The sequence below is a fragment of the Periophthalmus magnuspinnatus genome, chromosome 7 (genome assembly GCF_009829125.3).
Source record: "Periophthalmus magnuspinnatus isolate fPerMag1 chromosome 7, fPerMag1.2.pri, whole genome shotgun sequence".
NCBI classification, from domain to species: domain Eukaryota; kingdom Metazoa; phylum Chordata; class Actinopteri; order Gobiiformes; family Gobiidae; genus Periophthalmus; species Periophthalmus magnuspinnatus.
This window is the reverse complement of record NC_047132.1, coordinates 4,291,978-4,304,538: the sequence shown is the minus strand read 5'-3', so window position 1 is coordinate 4,304,538 and position 12,561 is coordinate 4,291,978. Positions and strand designations below refer to the sequence as shown.

General features: G+C 38.0%; 1 protein-coding gene across 2 annotated transcripts in view; it reads right to left on the bottom strand.

Annotated features, from left to right (window-relative positions):
* Positions 1–2,265: 2,265 nt before the first annotated feature.
* kif5aa (kinesin family member 5A, a) overlaps positions 2,266–12,561 on the bottom strand; it is a 36,997-nt gene continuing 26,701 nt past the window's right edge. The window contains exons 17-29 of one of the 2 annotated variants that reach the window (XM_055223067.1): positions 12,367–12,484; positions 11,663–11,709; positions 11,452–11,561; positions 11,134–11,235; positions 10,659–10,743; positions 10,510–10,581; positions 9,733–9,837; positions 8,538–8,754; positions 7,775–7,952; positions 6,844–6,923; positions 6,712–6,751; positions 5,884–5,972; positions 2,266–4,719 (exon numbers count right to left, since the gene is read on the bottom strand). In XM_055223067.1, coding sequence (XP_055079042.1) covers positions 5,891–5,972; positions 6,712–6,751; positions 6,844–6,923; positions 7,775–7,952; positions 8,538–8,754; positions 9,733–9,837; positions 10,510–10,581; positions 10,659–10,743; positions 11,134–11,235; positions 11,452–11,561; positions 11,663–11,709; positions 12,367–12,484 — 1,236 coding nt within the window. In that variant the 3' untranslated portion in view covers positions 2,266–4,719; positions 5,884–5,890. The remainder of the gene's footprint in view (positions 4,720–5,883; positions 5,973–6,711; positions 6,752–6,843; positions 6,924–7,774; positions 7,953–8,537; positions 8,755–9,732; positions 9,838–10,509; positions 10,582–10,658; positions 10,744–11,133; positions 11,236–11,451; positions 11,562–11,662; positions 11,710–12,366; positions 12,485–12,561) is intronic. The other variant, XM_055223068.1, reaches the window with a different exon arrangement.

The window sequence follows — 12,561 nt, the reverse complement described above, 5'->3', positions numbered from 1 at the left end:
TGCGTTGTGAAATTGATGGCATTTTCAATGCCCTGAAGCATGTCATTAAAGAATACTGCAAACTCATTGCACTTAGATGTGGAAATTAGTTCTAACGGCAGTGGAGCTGGAGGGTTTGTTAATCTGTTTACCGTTGCAAACAGGATATGAGAGTTGTTACTACAACTTAAAGCGCTTTGAGTGCCTTGAAGGTAGAAAAGCGCTATAAAAAAATGTGACCATTTACGATTTACCATTACAACTTCCAGTAATGTCAGAAAAAATACCTCTTTCTTGTTCCAAATAAACTGTGGTTGTACATGTGTATCTTTTCTCTGTAAATCTCAAAATGAACCTGGAGCTTTGACTTGCTCCATTCCCACTCGGCCCTTCGGCACTCCCTTTTCTGTGCCCTGACCGAGTTATCATTCCTCCATGGCGTTTTCTGCCTATCTTTAACCATTTTAACTTTCATCAGGGTGGTGGTGTCCAGAACGTTCAAAACACTCGAAGTTACAGAGTTCAACAAATCATCAACATTAGAACATGAGGCATTTTCAAAGTGTTTAATTTCCATGAACAGTGCACCTGTTTTATAATTTATGTGTCTCCTTTGAACAACTGCAGGAGCAGCCGCTGGTTTGGGAATAACAGACATGTCAAAAAAGACACAGAAATGATCAGACACAGCAACATCCACCACACTGACATTTGAAATATTTACTCCTTTTGTAATGAGCAGGTCCAGAGTGTGTCCTCTGTTGTGGCTCACTGACATGCTGAGTCAGACCAAAGATTTCAAGGACAGAACTGAGCTCTTTAATGTTTCTGTCAAACACATTATCCACATGTACATTAAAATCACCTATAATGACTAAACCATCAAAGTCTGCGCATACGACTGAAAGCATCTCAGTAAAATCATCAGTAAAATTCAGACAGTGCTGGGGAGGTTTGTATATGACTAAGTAGAGTATGGAGGGGGATTGTTTTAAAAGTTGAAAACACCCCAAATGACAACCTGTGAGTAACCAAATGATCTCTAAAAAACACACACCTCCACCCTTTTTGTTTAGTCGTGTTTCAGATTAAAATTTGAAGTTGGGTGGAGTTGATTCCACTAGAATTGCATTACCTGTGTTTTTGTCAAGCCATGTTTCAGTTAAAAACATAAAATCAAGATTAAAAGAAGAAATAAAATCATTAATTAAAAATGACTTGTTACATAAATATCTCACATTGAGCACAGCAGGTTTCAGATTAGTTTCAGTAGGACTGGATGTTATCTTCTTACAGGGAATGTGAACTAAATGTCTCTGATTGGACAGTCTAACTGTCCTTCTGTTAATCAGTCTACGTGGTGTAACTGTAGATACAGCTCCATCACATGGCCTCAGCGTGATATTATCTTTATCATGACTGTATGTCCTGGGACAGCAGAGGCCCTGTGTGTCCTAGCTCTCAGTGATAACAACTTGATGATAATATTTAGGACAGTTTTATTTTAGGCTAGACCAAGTTTAGTCCTAGTTTATTACAGTTAGTCCTGGTTTAGAATCAGTTTTAGCTGAGGTCCTGGTTTATCCCTAGTTTCGTCTTTGTTTATAACAGTTTTATATTTGGCCCAGTATATCTCCCAGCTGAGTCAGTTTATCACATTTTAGCTGAGGTCCAGGTTTAGTCTTGGCTTACTCCTATTATTACAGGTACAGGTATTATTACATTTGTTTAATTCTGCCTGGTTCTATCTGGATTTAGATAGATCAGGTTCAGTTGTGGTTTTGTCTTGGTTTGGACATGGTAGACTTGTTTTAGGTTGGATCTGTGATTTGACCCAGTTTACATTTATATTTTAGTTCTAGTTTAGCAGTGTGGACATGATCTAATCTTAGTCTTAGATCTAGTTTAGACTCTACGCCTTTAGATGGAAGACCAGCGGGAATACCAGGTGAGGCAGCAGTAGCAAAAACTCAGGGAAAAAGTGTCGGTGGTGATCAGAGAAGCCAATGGTACAGACTGACAGTCTCGCTTCTGTCAGTCTGACCCTGGGCAGCTGTGGCTATAATAGTGATTTATGACCACAGAGTGTGAAGTGAACAATGCACAAAACTATGACTTTGAGCATCTGGAAAAGCGCTGTATAAGACAAATGATGACAATTCTTTGCTGAAATATCTGGGAAACAGTTATTATTCCAAAGCGTTATTCAAGCCACTCAGATATTTGTTTTATATCTGATATCTCTGGCTCCACATTAATCACATTAACTGAAATAAATGACACAAATCCTTTCTACAAGTTTATTATATTTGTACTACAACACATTGCACATACAGTTTACAGCAGTGATGGTGGAAATAACAGGTCTCCATGGTAACCTCATGTCGATGCTACAGCAGAATCCTATCTACAGAAAAAACAACATCTGGAACCTCTGGGCAGCTAGCATGGACCTCCCGTTAGCATCTAGGGATTATGCATATGGATGTATGCTAGGTCAACTGGACAGTGACATAAACTTTGTGATGAATGATTGTGTTGGACCATATAAAAGGTCCTGAATATTTAGGTAATGTTCACACAAAGCAAGAAGGAGTCGAGAATTTAGAAATGTATTTGCCAAAAGCATTCACAAAAAATCTATTAAATTTTTATTTAATTTATTTGTTTTTTGACTTGGAAAAGTTTGGGCCATTCATATATGATTACATTCCTGAATGAGATCCAACAAGATACAAAAAGTTAATTTATGAAAACAACTAAAGTGACTTCATTTTACTTAATTTTGTAACATTTTCAATCCATATTTTCAAAAACCTAGCAAGCACAAGCATTATTTATATCAAACTTTAATATTCTCGACGATTCTCTTGAACAAAACCTTAATGATGATTTCTTTTAAGCAAAACAAAAATTTCAAAAATGGTTTCACTGACTTTGATTGACAGCCCTGAGATGTCAAATTTCGATGATTGACATATATTTAGTAATATTAGATATTTTCACAATTCACCAAAAGTAAAGTCTAAACAACCCTTCATTTTGAACTATCGTAGCGGCTCAGACATCAAATAACCGTATAACAGAAATTAAATAAATTACATACAAAATATACAATAAAAGTTTAAATATTCCAAGTCTTTATATAGAGGGTCTAATAAGAAAATAAATGCTATTAGTTGACTTTGGTGAACTTTTCTTTCAATTCAAACAACATTCCAGCTCCCATCAAACCTCGAGTCACTTAAAAACCTTTAAATTAACCTCGTCTTCCTCCGTCCTGATTGGCTGGTCAGGATTTACCAGGAGGAAGTAAACATTCCACTATAACTTAGGTTTTTTTAGTGCTCTCAAACTAAAGTGGCTGCTTAAGTTTGGAACATTCAAAAAACGTAAATGCTTTCAGAAAACAATCAGTCAGACATTGCTCTTTAAGTCCACACCGAAAAATGATCTATCTATATCTGGGTTGAAGTGACTTAAATTCAGAATCATCTTTAGATTTACTACAGTTGTTGGCTTTAAGTATATTTTTAATTAACTGAAAGTATATATTTTGAATAGAAAACTTTGCTATGGATGTTAAAAAAAAAAAGAAAAAAAATGTTTCAGTCCATGTTTACATTTTCTTAGTTACTCACGTTGAGATTTTATTTTTGTCTTGTGTATAAGAACACAAATCTTGTAAATAAATAATATAATTTGTACTAAAAATACTCAAAAAAAGTATTATTCTGAAATTAAGTCAAGTCAGCTTATATAGATATGTATTTTGCAGTGTTAAAATGAGTACCAACCTCAATTTAAACAAAATTAAATAATAAAACAGCTTGATTACATTGATATGCTTATATAAAGCTAAACTGTTGACACAACTTTCTAACGCTATTTTAACTGGCAGATATATTTGTTATCTGATTTATGGTTTGATGCATTATCCAAAAATGATTAGTCGAACTATTGTCTACATGTTCTGGTTATTTAAGATATAACAAAAGAATTCTCAAGACTTTTTTTGGGATCGACATAAAGCATAAACTACACTTAACAGGTCTCAAATGTCCACATAATGATCTAAGCATTTACATAGATACATGTTGCAATGGTAGACTCTCCCTGATGTCATTTTGCATTTTTTGTTAGTATTTAGATAAAAGAAAACAGGAATGAAATCTACTTTAAAGGGTAGACATTTTTAGCAAAACCATTTTAGCATCTGTCCAAATCGCTCAGCCTTCTCCGCTAACTGTGACTCATGCAACCATTGGTAAGCTAACCCTAAGCTAAACGACACACATGCATGTAGCTTCTTCTGTTACAGGTTTAATTTATGAAGGAGGTCAAGGTATGCCCAGGGAATGCTGTCCACGTGGTAGGAGCGAGATGGCGGACAGTTGCTGGTTAAAAGAACCCATAGTGGAGTCTACATACTTCTACTGTTATTTACAACGGTGGACTATTTGAAAGCGGGTGACGCGGCCCTGAGCGAGGAAGTCAACAGAAGAGCAGAGAGCGAGATTACGCTAGAAAAACAATGCAAATATGTTTTTAGCTCGTGTTGATTTGATAGGGCGAGGCCAGAACAGGGTGAGGGTATAATACAGAGAGGAGAAGGGTCCAGATGAAGAGTAGTGGTGATGCAGAGGAGGAAGAGGAGGACGAAGAGGCAGAGGAGAGAGAGGGGGCGGGGCAGCATGCAGGAGGGGCGGAGTCCAAACAGGAACAGTGCTCGGTCACAATCTGGAAGAAAAAAAAAGAGGATCAGGGTTAGGGACAAACAGCAGAAAGTTAGAAACCTTGGCTGTATAAAGTATCATGTTTAAGCCATGACTGAATGTATAAGTTTTAATTTTATGTTTTTCTATTCAAAAGAATCTACAGTTGTCCCTCGCTATAATGTGGTTCACCTTTCGTGGCCTCGCTGTTTCGCTGATTTTTTGTGTGCAATTTTACATGTTTTTTTACAGCATATGAACGTGCATTGTGTTCTGCGTCCTGATTGGCTAAGGGACAGTAGACCATTGTCCATCAGTCTCCTCCATGCTGTGTCTCCTGTACAGTACAGAATGTGTTCAGTCAAATTTACATAAATGTTGGATCGCAGTGTGACTCTGAAGTGCTGTATGTTTGCAAGTTTTCTCCCCAACAAAACCCACAATTTCGATGAAACCTTCTGCACCGACAAAGGCGCCTGCGAGTTTGAACTTTCAGAGAGTTTAAACAAGAGAGAAATGTGAGAAAATGTTAATGCCTGTGTGAGAAAAGTGTATAAAGTGTGTGGTGAGGGGGTTTACAGCTGCAAAACATATAGAATAATTGTAAAAAATAAAGCTGATACTTCACGGATTTCTCTTATTGTGGGTTATTTTTAGAACGTAACACCCGCGATAAACGAGGGACCACTGTACTTATAGACTCTTTAAATCCAGAAGAATTTATCAGGTTGTCCGCTACCTGCTTGACTTGGAGATTTTATTGCTTTACCTGAATCCATCTATTTATTCCGTGTATTTATTCTTTATAAAAAAAATCGCTTGTACTGCTCGTAGCTGTAGAAAGGATCTATTGTTCACAAAAAAGTGTGGTTAAGTCGTAATAAATCTGGACGATGAGAAACTATTGTAGGGTCAACATTTCAAGTACTTTTAAGCGTGTTTGTCATATGCCTCTTCAGTCAACTATGTTTTCTAACCAGGCTCTGATATTCATCGTGTGTAGATATTATGTAATATTCTGTAGCTTGTTCCAATTTCTCCATTAAAATTGCGTTATGTTCAGCTATGTCTTTGTTAAGTCCAGTCCTGTATTTTGAATAACACTTTGATGCTAGCATAGACTGATGTAAAAGCCTAAGTGTTAAAATAACTGGACAGTACACATTATAGTAGTTGCTTGTAGACTAACCATTGCATTAACTGGCGGCGGTCTCCTGCTGCTGCATGATGAACTGCCGGTTTGAGTCATCCACCTGGCTGCCACAGTGTGCATCAGGTCTGCACACAACAACACGTCATCAGATATACAGTTGTCCCTCGCTATATCCCGCTTCACCTTTCACGGTCTCGCTGTTTCGCAGATTTTTTTAGTGCAATTTTACATGCCAGGACAAAGAGTAGCAGTCAGAGGAACTGTGAAATACACCTGAGTCACTATTAATTAATTAAGCAAGAGAGAAATGTGAGAAAATGTTAATGTCTGTCTGAGGAAAGTGTATAAAGTGTGTGGTGAGGGGTTTTACAGCTGCAAAACATGTATAATAATTGTAAAAATAAAGTTGACTACTTTGCAGATTTCCCTTGCCGCAGGTTATTTTTAGAACGTAATCCCCGCGATAAACGAGGGACCACTGTACACAAAATAATAAAGTACAACAACATCAGCTCTGTTCATCCACCTGGTTGCTACAGTGGGCAAAAAAAAGACAAAAAAAAAAACAAAACCACACACTGACACACACACATACTCTGCTCTGTTTACCCAAGTTCATTCAACTTAAATAACAGAGTGTGCACAAGGAGCAATTTAGGGCTTAGTGCAGAGGTGAAAAGTGGTCATCCAGCAACAATTATGCAAACTGCACAAAATATGGATGCTTACATGTCCAAAAATAGATAAATACTGTTTAAATGGTGAAGGCTGTGATGCATTCTTGTCCTTGTAGACACTGCCCTTCATCTGAGACTGTAACAGCATTACAGTCGTTAGCATTACAGTTGTTAACTTTCCCCTCACCTGTTGTCATTGATGTCTCTTGCGTCACTGATGCTGTTTCCTGTAACACATAAAATAACAGGGTTCATGTATTCATTGTTTTGGATGTATTTGTTGAATTGTGTGTGTATAATAGTATGTAAGGAGCCGCACCGTTGTCAATGTTGAGAGGGTATGACTCCAGGATGTCTCCATTATATCTGCCCGCTCTGTAGCCCAGGGCTGTGGAAACTCTGAAAGTCAATACAACAAATGTTAATGTTGTATCAGTAAATAGGCCTGAAGAATTAAATATATTTCTCAACATAAAAGTAGAGTTCAGGTAAAGAGATGTACATTTATTACACAAATGAAGGATAGATATTGCCTTTATGGATATGTGACACATTTTTAGGTGAGGTAGTTTTGTTGATATGGTCCTTTGCATGAGCAAATACAAAAATATCATTTATTTTCTAAGGTGGTAACTAATGTACCTGCGAGCAGAGGTGGGAGGTATATGGATGGATCGAAAAAATAAAATGGTATGTAAAATTAGAAAATTGAGTACATAGTCTATATTTCAAAGATGTGATTTATGTTAAAAGAACAGAGAGTTACAGTGTAATTTTCTGCCCTTTTAAGTTTAATTTGAGACTTTTTTCACCTTTTGTGCAATACTTGAAGCTTAACCATGACAGTCATCCACATTTTAGCACATTTCTGACAGGTTGCCAAAACATTGTCTGAATTTTGCCAAAAATATATCAAAAATATATAAAGACATACATTTTTTTTTCAATATCGCCCATTACTACAGTCCACTCCTAGTTATTTTTTTAATTCCTTTTAGAGTTTTATAAAGGGTTTATAAAAAATGTATAAAAATGTATAATATTTTTGTTAATTTTGTTAATACTTTTATATAGTGCCAAAGGCTTCTGGACAACATGGCCTGCAAGGAGCTCTTTATAAAATAAAATAGATATATATTATAATAATATTTAAATTCAAATTTAAATTTTTGCTAAGATAGCACATGGCTATATCTAAACTGCATGCATGCTGCTGTCCCATAGGGGGTGCTGTTGCTGTATGCTCTCACGTGTTGGTCTGCACAGAGTTGGGGGTCACACTAGTGCCCGTGCTGGGGGCCGTTTGGGGGACACTCTTCTGGAACAGGGCGTTGCTGTAGGTGTTGGCGTGCTCCGTGGCCCGGATGTACGTGTAGAAGGGGTTAGTGGGGGAGCACACGGGCAGCTGTTTGGGTCGCACTGGTTTAGCTGAGGAGACAGAGAAATAAGGTGAGCCATGGGCCATCCAGGACACCGTACAGGGGGCAGATATGGAATCACTAAAAGAAGCCAAGATAATTGGATATTATAAGACTTTGGTATAACCTCCTGATTTGTTAGTATGCTTCTTAGCATATTGGATCAGTTTATATCAGTGGCAGCACTGGGGCTGGGGGTAGGATGGCCAAAGCACCCCCATTTTACCCCTTTTCATAGGGCATCAGCACATCTTAAACATCTTCAAATGGCAACCACAAAATGAGACTACAATGGTAAAATATTCCACATTAGGGTTTATAAATTGCTACAGGAGGCTAAATTTATTTAAGAGGGGGCATTTAGCAAAATCGACTTGTCAGGGCTTTCTATAACATTGTTCACTGATCAAAAACATGCCTGAAGTGGTTTTATATGTGATTTATGCATGTTTTAGTAACCTTGTGATCTCTCCTGGGCTCTATTTGAACCCTCCTTACAGTTACCAGTACTATCCCCTCTATGACAAAGCAGTTATCTAGCCCTGGGTTCATTGTATACACTGAAGCAGCCAGAGCTTGTATTGAGCTGCAGTACCGATCTGAGCAGCGTGAGGGCGGCGCAAAGCGTTCTTGGCCTTCATGGCGTCCTTGATGCGGTCCACTTCCTGTTGGTAGCGGCGGCGGTCCATCATAGCTCCCTCCTTAGCGTCTCTCAGTGCAGTCTCCAGGGCCTTAACTCTCTCAGCAGTAGACCGCAGACGCTTCTCCAGCTTTGGAAGCTCGCAGCGCAGATCTGCATTGTCACGAACCAGCTGCCACAACACAGACTGTTCTTAAGAAACCTTGTGTAATACAGTATTTATGTAATATTTATGCAATATTTATTTTCTTCTTTAGTATAGACTTGCAACTGGCTACTGACATGGAACATGGAATTAACTACAAAATATTAAAAAAAGGCTAGTTTTGGCACAGATACAACAGTTACAATAGCAGTGGATCAAGCATTTACAATTGTATGTTACATTATTGGTTTATTTTACTTATTTATTTTACTTATTTACTTTTATTTATTACATACAAGTTACAGTTTGTGTGACACTCAAATACAGTTTGGAGGCAAATAGTATTTTCTCCTTCTTTCATTATTTTTTATACAGAATGATAGTCTGCTCCCCATGTCCTTCGTTGCATCTGAAGCATCAAACGTGATCGTGTAATCAGATTTGTTTTTTTTCAGTGACACATGTGAAACAGAGGAGCTCACTGGTCACCTATGGTTTACAAATAAAATAAAATGTGTCTCATTTGTCTTCGTTCATTGATTCTGCAAAAATCTGAAGTTTTTCAGATATGGACAGACCATGCCTGTCCATGATTCACTAATTCACCTGTCAATCATGGCCATTTGAAAAAGAGGAGATTCACCGATGACCAGACTCACATCTTCGTTAAGTGTGTATTCTGGATCCCAGGCAAATTTTTTTCTATTTGTGATAGTTTGCACACTGACATTTCTGTCATTTCTGCCTTGCTGTCTGCTATAAATAAATAATATTTATAAAATATTATATATATATATATATATATATATATATATATATATATATATATATATATATATATATATATGTGTGTGTGTGTGTGTGTATGTGTGTGGGGGGGGGGGGGGGGGGGGGGTGTCATCACAGCTCTGTTTCTGTATCAGATTAAACATTAATTTTTGGTCCGCTAGGGGGCACTAAAGAGGCATTTGTAAAAGTCACCATAGTGAGTAGTGAGCCTGGTACCTGTTTGTGAACCTTTGTAAGCTGGTCCAGGTTGTTTTCAAGAAAGGAAATCTTCTGCTTCTGGGTGCAAGACCCCCCGCTATCATCAGGCTCCATTTCGGAACTCTGCAGGAAACAGACAAGCAAACAGTGACATGAAAACAGCCTTCTGAGCATTTCAATATGACGTATAAAACAGTTAGGACAGATTAACACACAGCAGGAGTTAAAGCTCAAACTTACAGGGACAATACTATTTTGTTTTCTGTATGTTATAATGCTGTTTCCTCTTCAAAAACCCACCCAAAGTTGTATTTTGTTTCATTCACATGTTTAACACACAAAAGCTAAATATTTAGGCTGTGTTCTTGTCTCAAATAGAAAACACTCTGTTCCACCTTGTGATGTCATTATGTGGTAATACAGGAAGTGCTCCACAGTATCTTTAATCTCCACACACCTTCACTAGAATCATTTCCATGATTTCACTCCTGGAACTGCCAATCTATTGGAACAGAGCATTTTGAGCTTAGGAGATGTAGACACAGTAATAAAAAAGGATTGCTCAAATGTGTAAATGAGACAAAACACAGGTATATTTTAATGAGGTAACAGCCTTATAACAGGGCTTAGAGCACAGCGTCAGTTTTGTGTAATATGACATCTTTAAATGTTGTAGATCATTTCATTTTCAGCATGTATGTAAACCCAAAAATGATGTGATTTAGACACAGTTCAAAGAAAAAGATCCATATATATATATGAATATAAAACATAGAGTTTGTGGGTGCCTCTTACTTTTTTAACCCGTGACGTGAGGTCTTGAACGAACAGCTTGCGCAGGTTGTGGAGGGTCTGGAGCTCGCGGGCCTGAGAATGACACAGGAGTCAGAAGAGGGTATAGATATGATCATACATTTTATATATAACACAAGGATAAAACTTACGACGGTCTCCTCCAGGCCCTTGAGGTCCTGCTTGGTCTGCTCGTGGCGCTCGTGCAGAAATCTGACAGTGAAAACATTGTCATCACTAAATGACAAATGGGATGGAATTAAAGCAGAGGCAACTTTGATTCACACAGGTTTCAAAAACCTTTTTTTTATGAAACAGTACAAAACATTTTTGGGTCTGTGTAATTTATAAATATATTTTATATTTTTGTGTACACACATATTTGAACTATGTGTTTAATTTGTTTGTGTGTACTTTCATGACTACAAAGACTAGGATTTTGGTAGTAATGGTCTAGTCTAACTGTTGTCTGTCTGGCAGTGAGTCCTGTTTTAGTCTCAAGTCCTGAACGAGTCTTGGTTTTGCCCTGTTTTTATCCCAGACATGAATTGATGTTCTTCTATAAAACCACATGTCTGCAGTAGTTACTGTAGTACATTCAGGTGTGAGACAGAGTGTGGTACTCACGAGAGCTCCTCCAGACGCTCACTCTTGGTGCAGTCCTGACTCTTGAGACGCTCAAAGTCTGAGCGCACCTGGGCCAGCTCCAGCTGCAGTGCTGAGTTCTGACTGAAGAGGGCAACAGCAACAACAACAGAAATATAAGAGATGGAGGAGACACTGTGGGTTGATTATGATTATATAAGTCTGACTGTTAGTCTGTAAAAAAGTAACTCGGTGTAAGCACAGTGCACTAGAGCTTGGACATGATTATTATACCATATGTACAGGATGTAAAACAACAGTCTCTCTCTGAGTCATTATACAGGTCAGACTGTGACATACTCAGTGAGCTCGTCGATGAGCCTCTGCTTCTCGTTTATCTCATCGCGCAGGCGGGACAGCTGCTTGTGGTGCAGGCCACGGTGTGTCTCCACCTGCTGGCGGGAGGATTTCTGTGCAACATGCAGACAACAAAACATTGTAAACAAGGTATCTATGGTTTAACAAATAAATATAGTTGTGTAGTTATACAGTTACAACTTTTAGACAGTACCTCGGTCTCTCCCTTCTCTCCATCCTTATCCTCCACTTGGGAGTTCTCTGCAAAGACACAGTAATGATCAGCTCTTTATGTCTTATGTTAGATGAGCTGTGTGTTATCTTCAGACCTTAAACAGACCATGTTTAGTCCCAGAGTCAGGACTAAACATGGGGAATCAGTGTTTCAGTTTTATGCAGCTAAAAGCTGGAACAGTCTTCTTGAAGATGTGAGACAGGCCTCTACTTTGACCACGTTTATATCCAGGCTCAAAACAGTTCTGTTTAGCTGTGCATATGACTGAAAGGTTTTTATTCTTTTTATTCTGTTTTTATTCTTCTATTATCATGTTCAATTTAAGATGATTATTTATGTTTTGATTTGTTGTATTATGACTTTAATTTCATTCTTATTCTATAAAGCACTTTGATTTACTTTGTGTATGAATTGTGCTATATAAATAAACTTGTTTTGGCTTATGTTATTCGTGTATTTATCTGATCTACAATGTTACCATGGGCTTGCAGCTTGTATATGCACCTCTTATACTCTTATATACATATACATCTAATATAATGGTCCTGCAGCTTGGCCTCACAACTTTAAATATTGTTATATGTATGTATATCTGATAATGTGATATATGATGCTGCCATGGTCCTGCAGCCTGTCCTCAGACCTTAAACTCTTTTGTTATATATGCATATCTCATGTGTTACCGTGGTCCTGTAGCTTGGCCAGCTCCTCGCTCAGGGAGTCGTGGCTCTCCTCCAGCAGCCTCTTCTTCTGCTCCACACTCTGCATGTACTCAGTCAGAGAGCGGATCTTCGCCTCGTGCTGCAGGGAAGAAGACATATTCAAACCACAACAAACCAAGGGAGCATGATCTGCTTTAACCCATTTGGAGAGCACTG